General features: G+C 44.7%; 1 protein-coding gene across 1 annotated transcript in view; it reads left to right on the forward strand.

Annotated features, from left to right (window-relative positions):
- LOC144752160 (V-set and immunoglobulin domain-containing protein 4-like) overlaps positions 1–17942 on the forward strand; it is a 345686-nt gene extending 327744 nt beyond the window's left edge. Inside the window, exon 11 of the mRNA XM_078640087.1 lies at positions 17812–17942. Within this exon, the coding sequence (XP_078496213.1) occupies positions 17812–17942 (131 nt within the window). The remainder of the gene's footprint in view (positions 1–17811) is intronic.
- The last annotated feature ends 302 nt before the right edge of the window (positions 17943–18244 follow it).

An 18244-nucleotide genomic window follows, 5' to 3' on the forward strand; every position in this document is an offset into this window, starting at 1 on the left:
GAGATCGGAATCGATCCATACACCCAGACTTTTCACCTCTGTTTTTGGGTCGGGGGGAGGACCTAGACAGGCTGGCCAACTGTCCAGGGGGAGTGAGGTTCCTTTGGGGCCAAGTATAAGGACCTCAGTTTTTGTCCCATTTAGCTTTAGGGCTGATCTATTCATCCAACAATGGACCTGCGTAAGGCAGTTGAAGAGATCAGCTTTCTGTTGTTTGGGATGGGACAGAGACACCACTAATTGTGTGTCGTCGGCGTAGCTGACGACGCTCACTCCGAATGGGGTGATAACCTCCTCCAATGTGGACATATAGATATTAAATAATGTAGGGCTCAGGGAGGAGCCCTGAGGCACACCACATTGGAGGGGCATTTCGGAGGAGCGGGCGTTCTTCTCCCAAATCTGGTAGGACCGTTGGGCCAGGAAAGATGAAAGCCAAGATAAGGCTGTACCTTCCACTCCAACTCTTGCCAATCTTTCGATGAGGAGTTGGTGGTCAACGGTGTCGAACGCCGCGCTAAGGTCGAGGAGGATCACTGCCACTGATCCTCCCCCATCCAATAGCGCTCTGGCCTCCTCTACCGCTGCCAGGAGGGCGATGTCCGTGCCCTGCCCTGGTCGGAAACCCGTCTGGGAACTTTTTAATTTGTTATTGGCCTCTAGAAACTGCGAGAGTTTCCTGTTGACTAATTTTTCCGCGATCTTGCTAACTCCTGGGAGTAGGGAAATGGGCCTGTAGTTCACCAGGTTCTCGGGATCGAGAGCAGGTTTCTTCAGTAGGGCTTTTACCACAGCCTTCTTCCAGCTCGAGGGTACAACTCCTTGTTGGAGTGAGGTATTAATCAGATGGGTAAGGGAGGGGATGATAGTGGGGGCTACCTCCTTAAGGATCCGGAGAGGAGCAGGGTCCCTAGGGGAGCCGCTCTTCATGGAGTTGAACGTATTTCTCACCTCGTCTATCGTAACCTGGCCCCACGCGGACAGACAGATGGAAGATGTCATGAGTGGGAAAGCGATTTCTTCCTCCGGGCTCGAGGGGGGAATTGAGTCCAGAATGAGTCGGATTTTATCATGGAAGAAATTAGCCAATTGTTGGCATTTCTCCTGGTCGGCTTTAGGGTCGGAGGGGGGTCCTAGCCCTTGTTCTGGGGGCCTTGAGAGCTCTTTAAGGATGGCATATGCTTCCTTACTGGAGCATCCCGCTTTCTCTATTCTCTCCTGGAAAAACACGCTTTTGGTTTTGCGAATAGCGGTTTTATAGGTTAGAAGAGAAATAGAGTAGATGTTCTTATTGGTTCCTGATTTGTCACGTCTCCAAGAGCGTTCGGTTTTTTTGCACTCTTGACGCAGAGCTTTAAGCTCTGGGGTATACCATAAAGCGGGGGATATTCTTTTAGGTTGTTTAAAGGTGGTAGTTTTCGGGAGCAACGTATCAAGGGACGAAGTGATCCAATCGCTAAATTGTTTGTCAGCCGTATTGGAGTCAGAGGAAAGATCGGGGATGGATTCTGCAAGGGAAGCAGCCCATTTCTCAGGTGACAGTTTGCGCCATTGTCGGTCGGTAACCTGGGTTTTAGGGGTTGGGTGAATAGGTGTGGGGATTTCCCAAGAAAAAGGGACCAAAAAGTGGTCCGTCCATGGTAGGGTCACAGGTAAGTTGGTGGTCATCGTTGCTATATTGGTCAGGATAGGGTCCAATAGGTGGCCCTTCTCATGGGTAGGCTCGTTGTTCACTAGATGAATCTTTAAAGATGTTAAATCGTGTCTAATGTCCGAGGCTGCTCGGTCCGTGGGGTCCAGGAAGTGGAAGTTCAAGTCACCTAGTATAAGGAAGTTGGAGGTAGAGGAAGCTAGTTGTGATACAGATTCGAATACGGAATTGATAAAATTGCCTGGGGCCCCTGGGGGGCGGTAGATCAAAAGCCCTGCTAGGGTAAGAGCTGGGGAGATTTGGATGGAGAATTGGCCGCTCTCGCAATCCTCGATACCAGCGTTGGCCATCCTACAGGTAAATTGGTCCCTGTGAATTATGGCTACCCCGCCTCCTCTCCCCCTGGGTCTATTTAAAGCTTGACAGACATACCCAGTGGGGAGGGCCGCGACAACATCCGGATCGGTGTTGTCTGATAGCCATGTTTCCGTTATGAACAGTAGGTCAAAATCCTGATTCTGAATCAAAAGATTTACTTCGGTAGCATGTTTGGGGAGGGAGCGGCAGTTAAGAAGTCCCAACTTCAGAGCGAGTATGGTAGACTTCAGGGGGGGAGTCGGATTGCATCGTGGACAGATCGAGAATGCATTACCTGCGGTGAGCATGTAGTGGCAGTCAAGGATGTTCTTAGGTCGTAGGGCGCGTAAGGTATCCGCTGTATACATCAGTCGATCCTGAGGGCCACCCGGCAGAGTAACGGGGCCTAGGGCCGTCTGGGTCCGGACGGGCCCAGACGGGCTTGCCTTTGGCGCGCCTTCGGCGCGCTGACGGCGTGCCCGCTGCGCCCGTCCGCTGCGCGTCCGGTGATTACACATCCTTATAGGTAGAAAAGGGGGCGGGTGGGCGTGGCCTCAGGTGGGCGTGGCCTCGCTTCCTCGCCGTGAATGGCGGCGAACAGTGATTTCCTGGCTATCTTCGTTGCTGCGAAGGGGTCGCTGTTTGAGCGTGACTCTAGCCCGCTGCTGGGGTGCTTGCCGGGTGAGTGCGCTTTTAAAATGCAATTTTACGTTGTGACACAAACAGAAGAAAAGTGACAATTTTAAAAAAATGATCGGCGGTCTCCCGGCTTCCGCCTCAGGAGATTTCAAGGGTTCTGGTAGCTTAACGCTGTCAGCAGCGTATTTATACTGTGGAGGTGGGCGTGGCCTCAGGTGAGCGTGGCCTCGCTTCCTCGCCGTGAATGGCGGCGAACAGTGATTTCCTGGCTATCTTCGTTGCAGCGAAGGGGTCGCTGTTTGAGCTTGACTCTAGCCCGCTGCTGGGGTGCTTGCCGGGTGAGTGCGCTTTTAAAATGCAATTTTACGTTGTGACACAAACAGAAGAAAAGTGACAATTTAAAAAAAATGATCGGCGGTCTCCCGGCTTCCGCCTCAGGAGATTTCAAGGGTTCTGGTAGCTTAACGCTGTCAGCAGCGTATTTATACTGTGGAGGTGGGCGTGGCCTCAGGTGGGCGTGGCCTCGCTTCCTCGCCGTGAATGGCGGCGAACAGTGATTTCCTGGCTATCTTCGTTGCAGCGAAGGGGTCGCTGTTTGAGCGTGACTCTAGCCCGCTGCTGGGGTGCTTGCCGGGTGAGTGCGCTTTTAAAATGCAATTTTACGTTGTGACACAAACAGAAGAAAAGTGACAATTTTAAAAAAATGATCGGCGGTCTCCCGGCTTCCGCCTCAGGAGATTTCAAGGGTTCTGGTAGCTTAACGCTGTCAGCAGCGTATTTATACTGTGGAGGTGGGATATCCAATGAAGATGATGTAACATAAGTAATACAATTAGTTCAAGAAGCACAATACAGAGGATCTGAAAGCATGAGTCTAAATGTCCCTGTATCAAGGGTTGATGAGTAAAAAGCATTAATCTATCCCTACACCAACACTAAAGTGACATCCCTATTTAGGCATCTACAGGGTAAAGAATAAAAGGTGTCAGCATTGGAGTATTCCTAAGAAGACTCTCCACAATCAATGGGTCATGCAGCTTAAAGCTACAGAGATAGAGCTTGCACTCAGATATTCTCCCTCCGAAGACAAAAGAAGAAGTGGGTGCTTTCCCTTCTCCCAACATCACATTATTCGTAAGTAACTTTCCCAAGATCCTTTGCGGGTCACACAATCTGCTCTGGGTATGATCCTAAAAGTGTTTTTCCATGTGACAGCTGTGTTCCTTCTTTGCTACATTTTTTCCTTGGTTCCAAGGCTTTCTCCTGTGTGAAGCACAACGACCTTCCCTTGTCGACTCAAGACACACAATTGTAACTTCTTCTCTTCTTTCCTGACTAGTAAAAGAAAGACATTATTCTAGCTAACAAAAAAGCTTCTTCACCTGCAACACAAAATGTGAGAAAGAACAAATTCCAAAGCACACATAAAATTCGACTTGTTAAATCTAAGCAAATGTTTTCAGGGAACTGTATTTCAGGCCTGCGAAATTCAGCCAACAAGAAAACATCATGTGAGCTTTTCGAATTTGCATGGAAAATAAGACACTTTCAATAATTAATGCTGCTAATTACATTCATTTTCTACATTAATTGTCCATGTTACCTTTCAATGGCCTAAACAATTCACGTTTTAGATTATTATATTTCACAATTCTAACATGTCATGTTAATACAACAAAGGATTATATGCAGGTGCACTCTACACGTGTGATTATAGTGCACCCCTACAAATACAATGCGAGTTCCACTACTTCCTCATCATGGCGGTCATCAGATGCATTTAATATAATTCAATGCCTTTTGCCACAGTTACTTGGCACTTGAGACCTTTCAGTTCTCACTCTCTGTTTTCAAGGATTTTCCTTAATTTTGCTCTTTCTCTCTACTTTATTCCTGATTATTTAAAAGTTTTTTGCTGGCTATTTATTTGCCTGAAGTCTTTTGTCCTTATTGTTTCATACGACAATGTAAGCCAGGACAGCTATCTGAGAATTTAAAAGGGGAAAGAATTGTTTTTCTATGGCACTAGAGCATATGATTAATATTTTACTCCTGTATTTATTTAGCTCTGGTAATTCCTGCTTCCTCACCAAATTGCATTAGAACTTTGTGATTGATAGTCACACCAGCACCCACATTTTAGCCTTTCAGCTTGTTGTTCTGGAGAGGCTTATATCAGCACGTCTCTTCTGGTCTTATATTTCCGGAGTAGGGGTTGGTGATGGGGTTCGATGATGCACAATCATCATTTTTGCAATGAAAGGTGCTTAACTGCCACTGCTTTATTAATTTCATGCCTACAAGACACATTTAGCAAGACAACCCTTCTTTGTGACCACCCAGAAATGTGCAGGTCCTTGAACCTCGTGCTAAACTACAGACCATTCTCCAATTGTGGGCCCAACTGGCAGCAGAAAGTGTAAAAAAAAAAAAAAATAAGGGCGTTTGTGGATCACAGGAAGCTTGGCGGGGGATAGACCTAAGGGTAGAGAGGGGGGAGCGGGGAACAGGGAGAGAAAATAGTCCCTCCCATGCTGGTCAAAACAAGACCTGGAAGCAGTGGAAGCATACCTCATCCAATCAGAACACAGAGACCAAAATGCTCCTGGGTGGGACAAAAACAGGAATAGGAAGGAAAGCCACTGAATCGGGAGCAAGGAAGTCAGATTGAGAACAAAGCCAGTCAATCATGAGAAAGGGGCTAAACAAAAAGCCTACTCTTAGGATAAGTAATATATTGGAAACAATAGGTCTTGCCAACAAACAGCTAAAGCCGTTTCTAGCGAAGACCTGAACACGACATTTATCCTGACCAGGAATGCTTCCAATTTTACATAAATAGATGTTCCTGCCTTCGCGCACAACATTTTTAACGGCCTTACACAGAGCAACACAGAGTAAGCTCTTCTTGAGGCAACTTCCCAAAAGCTTGGAAACATTACAACACTTCCTGTGACGACTTTGAAGTGTGATGAACTTCAATGTGTATGAGAAGTACGGTGTGACCCTTCTCGACATAGGTAGCATGCGAGAGGCAGCATGTCAGAGACATCAATCACTAACTGCAGTACAGGGAGATGATGGAGACAGCAAAGCACATACCGAAGGAAGAGGTGAGTGACTCAGGATGGATCGGTGGAAAGTAGCAAGGGATCTTCTGGCCTGGACAGGGTCTGCTGGTGAGGAGGTGTCTACAGCCGCAGATTATATACATCGCTGTGGCGCAACAGTACCACTCTTGCAGTTTATTCTGCGGCTGGCCCTAAAATACTATAGCGTTTATCATCACCAGCAGATCCTTCGAGCAGCTGCACTGGTCCTGCTCTCCCTCAGCACCCTGATATTGGGCATTTATATAAAGAAGTGTGCATGGCTGCTGGCCTGTCCACATGTCTATGTCTTCTGTCTCTCCTGTCACCTCTCATTCGCCATCTTTGGTGAGTGTTAACTCTCCTACCCGAGATGATCGCTTCTTTATCTGCCTATTATTACTGAGCTGTCTTCTGAGTATTAATAGTCTACAATGGAGTCCTTGTACCAGGGCTGGCCTGGCACAGGAATGGCTCGTGCCATGGCTCTCACACCTCTCTCCATACACAGGGGCAGGTAGTGCTGGCACAGAAGTCATGCATGGTCTTTGTGGAATGTGAGAGTCCCTGGTAAATCTCATCTCTGGGCCTCCTCTGAAGCACTCTATGGTGCTTCCTGTCCCTGAACTAATACCATCTGCTTGCAGTTCAGGGAAGCTGTAAGTTGGGCTAGGACACCATGACTGCATGCACCACATTATACGCTGAAGAAGAAGGAGGCCTTAGAAAGAAAGGGATAGCCAATCAGTGGGACGAAATAGAAGCTACATTTCAAACACTTTGTAATAACGAAGCCCAGATCCCGAGATGTAGTCTCATGTAGATTCATTATGTTGTATCTACATGTTGTGAAGATCATGTAGAGCAGCCCCACCAGAAGCAGCCTCCCTGTTGCTCAGCCCATCTTCAACTTTCAACACTCACAGCAGCCACCCAAGCATTCCAAACATGTCCATCACATCAACATTCCCCTCAATGGCTGAGCAGCTAGGAAGCAGGTAGCATAGGAACAGTATTAACACAACAGCAATATACCACACACTTCTGTGTGAAAATTGTGATATGACACCCTCACATAATAAGGTTCTCCAAAGCCAAGGCCACTGGAATTATATGATTTTGCTGGCACAGCATTTTCCACATAATTATGGTTTAGCCGCATTTGCCAAATAATGTATCATCTGCTGCATAATCTGCAGGTTTGTAACCCCCAAAAATTGATTCAATCTCAAATAAATCAAAAGTTACTAAAAACTCGCTGACACAGGATGCTGCGCAGTAGAAAGCCCTTCACAAAGGCTGACTGGTTACAATCCTGTTGCTTGTTGCTGTTACTAATGAGGTGAAACCTTTGCCCAGATAGTGTTAGCATGTGTAACAAGCATTTGCAATGCAAATAAGTCTCACATTTTTTAAAGTTAGAGCTGTTGGCGTTGAAAATTACAATGTTATTTACTTTTGTTTTTTTATTTGCAGATGAGTTAAAAAATTTGCATAGCGGCATTGCCACTGGTATAAAAAATCAAAACTAAAAAACATTGTGGTTTTTAATGCCAACAGCTATAGCTTTAACAAATGCGAGACCTATTACAAACTGGCAGCAGAAAGCCAAGGCAGGGAAAGGGGCGGAGAGCTCTCCTTGGTGCTGTCTCGCTGGGGTTTTTCTGAATGACATCTTGCTCCGAAGCCTCAACCGTTTTTCAGAGGCTGCTGGGAAAGTCATTCGGACAGCACAGATCAATGTTCGGGCCATAAATTATTTTCATAGCGTTTTTTCCGGGAAACAACCTTCACAACGCAGTCATCATATGACACTACATTTAAAACGCAGTCATTACAGCACAACATCCTTTACAATGCATGTCACTACAACGCAACCATTACATTGCATGTCACTACAACGCATGACACTACAACGCATGACACTACAATGCAGGCATCACATCGCATATCATTACAACGCATACCATTACAACGCAAAGTACCACTAAACTATCCAACACTTACCCTACTGTTGCACCCCCCCTGGAGTTATAATAGTAATTTTTACCCCCTACACTATCCAACACTTACCTTACATGCAATGTAATGGTTTGCGTTGTAAAGGTATAATGTGATGTAATGGAATGCGTTGTAAATGTAGTTCAAATGTTTTTGTTGTAATGGCATGCGATGTAAATGTATGCATTGTAAGGGATGCTGCGGTGTAAAAACTGCGTTGTAAAGGCATGCATTGTAAATGTATGCGTTGTAACGTCATACATCCGCAAGTGGTAACAGCAAATATCCCGCAAAATCCTTAGTACCAGTCTGCTTTTCTTCACACACACGGAGGGTGTTTACTTGATTCACCTGCTGAGCGCTCTATCAATGTCGGAGGCTTCCGGGTTTCTATCTTTCGATATAATTTTCGTAGGCTGGGTTGGAATTATGAATGCATACAAAACATACATGCATAAAGGGCTGCTGTGAAAAGACACTTATTAATGTTTCAAGGTGTATTGGGGAGAAAGGGGGGAAAATGACGTCCGCAAATTCCTATTTCACAACTCCCGCATACCCGCACGGCCGCCATAAAACCAAACAAATTGTAAACAAAAGTCATGCTGTGACCTGTGAGCTGCAAATAAAACAAGCGCAAAAGAAACAGGTCAATGGGGCTGACATCCATGTAAAACAAAAGTAGTAGTGGTCGTCATATTTAAACAATGAAATTTGGCAGGACAGCAGAACACAAAAGAAGGGCGACACATATACTCGGTGCTTTAAATGGGAAAAAATAAGCGCAGACTTTCATTAAAATGAACTAGAGGTGTAGTGAGGGAGCGGGACTAAGGACAAGACATGATGATACTTAACGACTTCTATATTAGTTGCAGCACATACCAAAACACATGAGCAATGTGTTTATATAAACAAAGCAGGTTAACTCATTACACAAAATGAAAGAGAAATGCGATATGTTAACATTTCTTTTTTTGCCATAGTTGCACCTTCTTAATGCCATACTGTCAATTGCTGTTTTTTGACACAATACTATATATGTTTGAGCACGCGCGTAGGAAAAAACTGAAAATACCCCCACTTCGAACCAAAGCGCTTATGGCATGAAGCAAATCATCATGACCCTCCCCAGAAGATATCTCTTGTCACTACCATCGATCTATCCATTCATCCTATCATCCTACCATTTACATGCTGATGTCCCCCATTTAACCTTTACATTGTCGTCCATTCAATCTTTCATCCATCATTCCGTTTTTCACCATTCCGTCTGTCCACCCTTCATATCCAAACCTATCCATCCATCTCCAAACCTATCCATTTATCCATTTACTCATCCATCTCTTTATCCACCCTTTCGCTCATCCATCAATCCTTTCGCTCATCTATCCATCAACCCTTACACTCCTTTATTTCATCAAACCTTTCACTCGATCCCTCCTTTCACTCATCTATCATCCACCCTTTCATCCATCCTCCTCCCTTCATTCATGCATCCATCCAACCTTTCACTTATCCACCCATCATCTGCTCTTTTATCCAATGATCACCCTCTTTTACCCATCCATCCATGCGTTCACTCATCCAGCCAGCCAGCCATCCATCCATCCATCTATACATCCACTCTTGCTCACTCATCCATCCACTCACTCACTCACCCACCAACCAACCCTCCCTACTACGTTATTTATGAATCTTTGTCGCTGAGCAGACATGTACACACAAAGTGCTACCCATTTTCTTTAAAATACATCCTGAGAGTGCTTTGTTTCTCTCTCTCTCACTTTTTTCTTACAAAAAGCAGGCATACAAATGCAGGCAAACACATAAACATAAGCAGACACATAAAAGAAAGGTATTATAAAAGCCATGTTATACTCTTCACATACCATGGCTTTTTTAATTGCCACCATGGCCAGGCTAGCCATAGCCTGATTGCCACTGCCACAGGACTGCTATTATTCCTGTGTTTGCACAAATGCACAGAATAGTGTGAATGTGATTGACAGCACAGGGCCTGAACGGACCCCCCTGCTCTGTCAAACACAGCGTGATGGTGAGCACCCGGACATTATTCAAATATGCCCTGCTGAATAGCTCAGCTGGGGCTCAAATCGGGGCTACACAAGCAGGGCCTTGGCTGCCAGAGACACGTTCCACTCCTGCTCAACAGCACTCACAACCAATGAGCCTACATTTTCATGAGTACCAGTACTCTACTCGGCAGTAGAGAAGTGCCAGTACTCAGAGTGATAAATCTAAGAAGTACCGATACTCAGTACCGGTAAGTACCAGCCCATTTAAAGCACTGCATATACTACTTACCCACACAAAGAAGAACTATATGGAGCCATCAATATACGAGCCGTGTAAAACAGAAGCAAGTAGCAGCCGCCATATTTAACCCCGTGCCTGCTGATGACGAGCCCAGCTCGTCCTGAGGCACAGCGGAGTTGTGCTCTTGACGAGCTGGGCTCCTCATAACGGCCGAACCACTCCCCCGCGTGGTGAATTCCACACCTGTGCGGACGTTCTATAGGAGTGGACGGAGTCATGGCGAGCTGGGCTTGTCTTGAGCACTGCCGCGTCGCGCGCGGCCCCTCCTCCTCCCCGCACAGGAGGGGAATTACCCCCGCGGTTAAGGGGTTAAAGAATAAAGAGGTGTGCAGCAGTACAGCAATTATGAAAACAGTTATCCCCAGAACACAATAAGAAATAGAGTCGGAAAGACACTGTAGCTGAGTGGTGCTGTTCTGCAGAAACGGAAGTGAGGTATCGAACCATGAACCAATGAGGCAACAAAACAAAGCGATACCGCTTTGAGCCAATGGGAAGATAGCAGGCGGGAGCAAAGTCCTGTATTGAATACACCAAGTCTTCCAGACTAATTTCATTGCGTGCACTGCATCACATGTGGTGATGCAGTGCGCGCAACGAAATTCGTTTTATTTATTTAAATGTTTACTTACCTGTAAAACTCCGTAATCCATACATTATTACCCCCCACCCTGCCCCTCCCCCTGCCCACGTCACCGCCCTACAGAAACACCTACTGCCGACCGCTACTGTGTGCAATTCTATTTCTCCAAACCAGCTGTGTTGCACAGCCGAGAGGAGAAAAGGCACAGGCTCTCTGTGCCTGAGCAAGAGTCAAATCAGACCACTCAGGCCAATCCCGAAGCTTCTCTTATGCTTGATAATAGCATGAGAGCAGCGTCCGGATTGGGTGGAGAATCTTTGAGCCTGTGCTGTGTGGTCAATGGACTGCCAGGAGCAGAGGAGCACAGAGACGGCCAGCAGCATCAGTCGTTATATTAATTAATATTCCCTCTGCGATGGCTCACCAGTTTTTATTGGTGGCGGCAGCTACTGCATTTGAGTTTAAAGAATACAAAGAAGTAAAATAAGACCAGCCACTAGTCTACCAGAGTAGAGGTGTCAAGCAGTACAGCTAATTAGTACAGAAGCCAGAAGCATCACTGACGCCCATTATGCTCTACTTATGTGAGAGCTGTTTTTCTTTTTCTCCCTTAACACCATTAGAAACAAGGCTTATACTAACATAAATCTACGTTTACACTGTCCTCTGTCTTGAATCACTGTTGTAGTATGTCACATGATGACTAGTATTACTGTTGCTTGCTCTAAATAAAGAAGTGTTAGTTTAATTTAACATTAAAGAACATTCCCAGAGACTTTTCCCAGCACTGTGTTTAACCAGGGATGTTCAAGATGTCCCAAGTTATTGGTATGCAATGTTTCAACAAGCATATTTGAATAAAGCTGTGAGAACAACTAAATCCCATGTACCACTACTATGAAAGAATTCCCATATCTATTCTGGATCTGTAGTAAAATTGTAGTACGGCTTATAGGTCCATTGTCGACATTTGCTAAGTTAGCATGAGCTTCCCTGCCATGAGGCTGCTTTTGCGCACGACACTGAATACATATATTTCACAAGACCCTGATTGTGCCACTTTCACATGAGAACTGTCTACCTTGCACGTTCTCAGTTGTGCTCTGAGGTTTAGCCTGCACACGCTGTTCAAGGTTAAAAAAAACAATGCCCCTTGTTATTCCGTTCTGGTCAGTTCCTCGCACCTAGACATAACATGCTACACACAGCTGCACTATTGGAAATCGTGGGCTTTAATATTGCAAGCACAACAAGTATTGAGGCACTTGGAGACACACCTTTATGAAAAGAAGAGCTGTGCTTGTCCTGAGATGTGAACATTGCATCAATGCCTTGAGGTATGGGGTTCTGCTGACAAAGACCAGAGGTCTTATTTTTTATAAAAAACTATCTCTTACCACAGGGAGGGTGGTTAGGTTGTTCAGTCCTTTTCCACTGATTTTTAGAAAATGATATCCCCGTTTGAATTCTATGGTATTGTAACAATGCTGACTATATTGTGTTTATGCATATTGCTGCTAGTATTGGCTCGTGTACTGCACCATGGAGCGCGTTAGTTAAAATAAACATTTTAAACTATACCACGTCTCAGATTACTCGCATTGTGGACAATTACGAGTGAGTAAGTGAAAGAGTGTCTAGCTCCCGCGATTCCCAAGATAGAGTGACGTGTTCTGGGTTGTCTAATCATTGGTAGCTTTGCTGTAGACGGAGAACGAATGAGACACTATAGCTAGTCGGTTTGGGATTTTGGTTACTAATGTGGTAGGTTGGTACACCCCTATTCACTGAGGTCCTGTTTTCCTGTGCATAGTTCTGTATATGTGCAGAATCCCTGCAACAAAATTTTTACCCTTGCTTGTTCCTTATTGGGACAAATCCTGAGAATAGAATGTCTTTGTCAAAGTCCTACAAAAAGATGTGCATTTGTCTGTAAACCAGAATCCCTATTCCCTACCCTTAGAAGATGAATCTATGCCAGATTTAATACTTTACTGAGTTCTTGGTACGTATGAACTGTACAATTGGCTGCTAAACTTACTGATGGCATTTTTCAAGTACCTTACCTGTTAATACTTCATATAACACTTCAGACTAGAACCGGCGTCTGTCATTCTTATTAGAATGGCCCAGCATTGATTATTGAATTTGATTACAAATGCATTATTGCATGTCCAATCGGGTAGCACCAAAGCCAGTATCGGGACCAAAGCACTCCCAGTCCTAGCACTTGGGGTGCTTTTGGCATGATCATTTAAGACAGGATTGCATGCCGACAGATCTGGTAGCAGGGGTGATGGTTCCAATTGGAGCCAACCAGTAATTGACAAAGCAATTGTCTATGGCACCGACCATTTGACCTTCATGGTCCAGATGGATCTCCCTGAGATTTAAATTGACTCATCCCCAACCCGATCCTGGTTCCCGGAGATGAGGTGCCTGAAGAAGAGCGATGCGAAATGCCACCAGAGATTGCTTGCATGTGAAAAATGATGAAGTTGTGGATCAGTGCATGTCGTGAGTAGTAGTAATCGATTGTGGTGAATCGCAGTGGATGAATTTGAGAGTAATAATTGTGTGACTTTGATCTTGGGATCCTTGGGAGCAATAGTTATTGTATTCCTTGTAATACTCTTTCATTTTTGAGTTACATGTGTGAGATGGTATACGTATGGTAAAGAGTTAAAGAGAGGTACCTCAAGTTAGAGTTTTAAACTATTGAACTTGCCTGCTAAGGTGAGGTGTGCTGGGAGGCGCTATCATTTACACCAATACAGGGACGTAATCCTTTGTGAATGGTTGTACTAATTTAACTTGGTGATGGTTCACTCCGTGGTGCACAGGAGTTAACGCACTAGGTACAGTGAGATTCACAGGTTGAGAGCCACACTTTTGGATGAAAGTAGGTAGTATTCTTCCTATTGTAGAGATAGCTGCCTGGTCAGAGCAATCAAATAGTGAAAATTTCATGAAATGTGGTTCAGAAAAAGTCTGACAGTAATCAGGCGTTCGTTGCATCATCAAGGTACCATGCAGGGATTGACTAGCGGATGCTGTAGCCATGCTGTGATAGGGTGACTGTTGGCACAGACACACTGGTCTTGATGGACAGCTTATGAATCCATTAGCACAAAGAACGTGAGTGATTGGAATGGAGAGCGACTGAGAGCTGTCCAGAATGGGAACTCACTTGTAAAAGAAAGTGAAAACCGTAAATAAGGAGGAAATGTTTTCTTCTGAAGGTACCCCAGCTAGGGAAAGTAGCAGCCACAAAGTATGTCTGGTACACAAACGGGAAAAAGGGCAATTTGCAGTTGTCCGTTGAAGAATGCTCTCTTTAGTGCAAGAACCTCACTCTCCCGAAGGTGTCATGCTTAATCATTGGGTTCCCTCCTCACACCTGCATTAAATTGTGCCTGGTGTGGGCTACGACTCTTCAATGGAGAGGAGCTGAGGTGTTTTTAGTTAGATGAGTGGTATGTTTGAGTGAGGGGCAGAGTGCTATCACATGTATACAAAAAGGATGGTGAGTATAGAACTATCTCCTGATGGTCTGAATATCAATTTTAGGATTAAAAAAGCAAGAAGTGACAAGAGTTTGGAAAAAATACTCCCTATGCAAGGTCAACATGTTTCAGCCCAGGATTGACCTTACATTGGGTTCAGGGGCATTTGTCAGGTACAAAATGGTACAATCACTTCAAAGTTGTACCTTAATGTAAAGGTTCAGGTCACTCTCAAGCCTCAAGATGCCGCCTAGACCGCAAAGCTGTATGTCATCTGCAGGTCAGTGAATGGCATGCCTTGAGGCTCGAGAGTGAGCAGAACACTTACGTTATGGTACAACGGTGGACCCATGACTAAGGCATTTTGGGCCACCTTCTGTATCACCTGGCTTACTATTGTGTGTCTGGGATCAGGTTTTAGAAGTGTTATTGCAGAGTGACTGTACCATTTTTGTCCTGACGAATGCCCTTGAATCCTGTGTACGGTCACTCCTGGGCAGAAACATGTTGAACTATGACTAGGGAGTATTTTCTTCCAAACCCAGACCGAATAATGACCGAGCCTCGCCCAATACCTAGACCCCTCTATGGCAGCCTCAAAGGTCCCAAGGTCTGGCATGGGGTTTATTCCTTCTACAAAATGCAGATGCAGGGGGTTTCCCCATTCCCAACTGTGCCATAGGGTACTCTAAACCCTGATGATGTCTCAAAATAGCCCGGTCCCCATGATGTTTGAGACTTCAACAGATTACAATCAAGACCAATGATGGGGCCTGAGGGGGCCTGAGGGGGGAGGAGGAGTGCATACTTGCGCAAGCCTGGAAATGGACAAGAGTGGAATGCATGTGGACAGAGAGATTAATGGGCATCCTGTATCTTTCCAAAAAGACACAGGAGCCACTTGTTCAGTGGTTAGAACCGTTGATGTCATTAACCTATCCTTCTTGGGAAAATAAGTTTATGTTGTAGGTATTGCCAACCAACAGCATGCCAATCAAATTACTACCCCAGTTCCACTATAATTAGTGAATATCAAAGAACAACATCAGACTGTGATCTGTGATGCTGTTCATGTGAACTTGTTAGGAAGAGACCTCATTTGTAAACTCATCTGTGACATCTGCTGCACACAGGACGGAGTTGTAACTGAAACTCAAGCAATCAAAGCCGAGTTCAAGTTACAGTCGCCGGAGCCTGTTGTCAGGTTATACCTGGTTATTACTAAAAGAGGACCTACCAATAGATTTGAGAGAGACGGTTGTAGAGGAAGTCTGGGATTTCACAAGGAGGGAAATTGGATTAATCAAAAGTTCCTAGAATATTGTTTTTCCACAGACCCGCCCATCTAAAATGACTACAGAAGCCATCACAAAAGATAGAAAAGGGAGTGAGGTGAGAGTCTTATGAACGCAGAGAGTAGTGCATGGTTGGCTACTGCCGACAATGGTTACAAAACTTTTCTTATGTGGCAGAGCCTCCACTGAGGTTGATGCACACTGATGCCAATGACCCTGTACCAAAGGATGACAAAAGCATAGAAGTCTTACAGGAGCTTAAAAATTTCCTCTGTAGTGCTCCCGCTTATGGAATACCACACTATACAAAAGGATTTGTACTCTTTTGTTACGAAAGGGATGGGTGTGCACTGTCTAAACTAACACAAGCCCATGGAGAGGCTAAGCGCCCCATTAGATACTTCTCAGCTACTCCTGATCCCGTAGCAGCAGTGTTGCCTGATTGTTTCCAACCGGCTGTAGGGGTGAGCCTTGGCTTTCAGCAACCCGAGGAGATAGTGATGGATTATCCACTAATTGTAATGGTCCTTCACTTCATTGAGATTTTTATAACCTGTACCTGAACACATTTGTCAAACAGCCGCTTAACCCACTATGAGAGAATCATTTTGGCAGCAGAAAATGTTTACTTCCGGATATGTAACTAACTAAACCTTGCTTCTCTGTTGCTGACTCCCCTCCGGAGTGGGATGATGAAGGTGAATTTGACCATGAATGTGTTAGCACAAAATTGAGACGCGACATACCGGATGTACTTCTTCCCAAATCTGACCACACTCTCTTTGTTGATGGATCCTGTTTTAAAGACCAACGTGGTATTCTAAGAGCTACCTATGCTGTGTGTACCCTAAGCAAAGTCATGGAGAAGTCCTACTTGTGCCATGTAACATCCTCACAAGTGCTTGAAATGGTTGCCCTTACCAGAGCCCGCTGCACTTCAGAAAATGAACAAGTCACCATTTACATTGACAGCCAATATGGGTTCAGATTTGTGCGTGACATCGGGAAGTTGTGGTCACAGTGAGGTTTCATGAGCTCTGCTGGTTCTCTCATTAGGGATGGATTGTATGTCTCAAATCTGTTGGATGCTTTTACAACTACCAAGGGAAATGAAGTGTGCTGCACAAAACAGTGGCAGCGATGTTGTCACCAGGGGCAACCACTATGCAGTTGAAATTGCCCAATATTGAGCTTTTGAGTCAAACACCTTCTAACTTGGATGAACATTTACGATGCAGAGGGAGAGGCTATTTCCAATATGCTACTGAATACTGCACATACAATCAATGAGCAAGAGAAGTGCAAAATACTGCCCCAGAGCTAGAGAAGGTATCATGGAAAATTACGAGGTGTGTGAAGGATGCCATTGACATTTGGGTGCCCAATGATGGAAAGCCAGTTCTCCATCTCCATGATTCCCTCTTACTCGCAATGGTGTGGCACATGCACCGCCCTACAGATGTGGGAAGAGACGGAATGGTGTCCACATTCAGGCTTTATTGGTTCAATCACACAGAAGGTGATGGGAGGCGGCTTGCAATAAGTCCAACCACTGGTAATAACTCTGGGTAGCAGTGAAAACCCATTGCTCTTTTGCTCACCATGGCACCTCAATTTGGACAATGCCATATGCAAATTAGTCTTGATCCAGCTCCGCATGGGAACATTCCAGCCCTAACTTCCAATCCAGGTGCTCCCTGAACCGGAACACAAGCATCCTGAAACCAGTTTTGCCCTAGTTATGGGCTCATCAGCCGGGTATAGCTTGGTTCCAGTGACACAATGAGCACAGGACCCATGTCTGGGCAAGCCTGTGCCACTTAGGGCAGTACATAAACCACACATAAGGTGATAGGAGGCTGCTTGCAATAAGTCTAGTAACTGGCAATAGCTCGGCGTAGCATGCCAACCCATCGTTCTTTTGCTTTTGCAAGCATTCCTCCTGTCACCTTTTGTATGTTTCCTGAATCACCTTATTAGAATGTCTCTGTATTCAATATTGAACTTGATCATATTGACCGGTTCAATCAGGGAGCACCAAAGTGCTTGTTGGGACTACAACGTCCTGGTCCTAGCCATTGGCATGCTTTTGCCATGATTAAGACAGGTATGCACGTTGACAAATATGGATACTGGAGTATTTACGGTGCTCTGTAATCATTTTATGAACTAGATTGAAGAAATTGTACCTGTTAATAGAATGACTGAAAAAGATCTGCTGTTCATAACTGTTTTGTGCAGGCTCATGATTTTGACATATATGGACACTTATTACAGCTCACTAGAAAATAATCATGCATTGCTATTTTCCAGTTAATATTACTGTTTAATTAGTACTTTTTTTCTTTAGATTCCAGTGCCAGCGAGGGTTTGCCTCTCTACTACATCATCCTGACTATTGTCCTCAGGCTTGCATTCGTTTTTATTCTGATTGTTGCTGTAGTGATCCAAAGATACAGAAAGAAAACATCCAGTGAGTAGGCTAGACTGCTTTTTACATTTTTGCATATTTGTACTCATTCTTTTAAGTTCAGAAATAATAGCCCCCTTCGTGAATTTGTAGGCAAGCTATTAAAAGGTAGGTTTTGTCAGGGTAATTAAATGTTTGTATCTGGACTTGCTCGATTGAGTAACTACTTGCAAGGGATATACTTAACATTGGAAAAACACAACATTAATATTGCTTTATGATTGTTATTATTATGTATATTAACTGGTATCTCGAAATAATTGTTCTCATAAGGAGCAGCAAATAAAGGCACAGAAAATTATATATTGGTTTG

This window comes from Lissotriton helveticus, chromosome 4_2 (assembly GCF_964261635.1).
Source record: "Lissotriton helveticus chromosome 4_2, aLisHel1.1, whole genome shotgun sequence".
In the NCBI taxonomy this organism is placed as follows: Eukaryota; Metazoa; Chordata; class Amphibia; order Caudata; family Salamandridae; genus Lissotriton; species Lissotriton helveticus.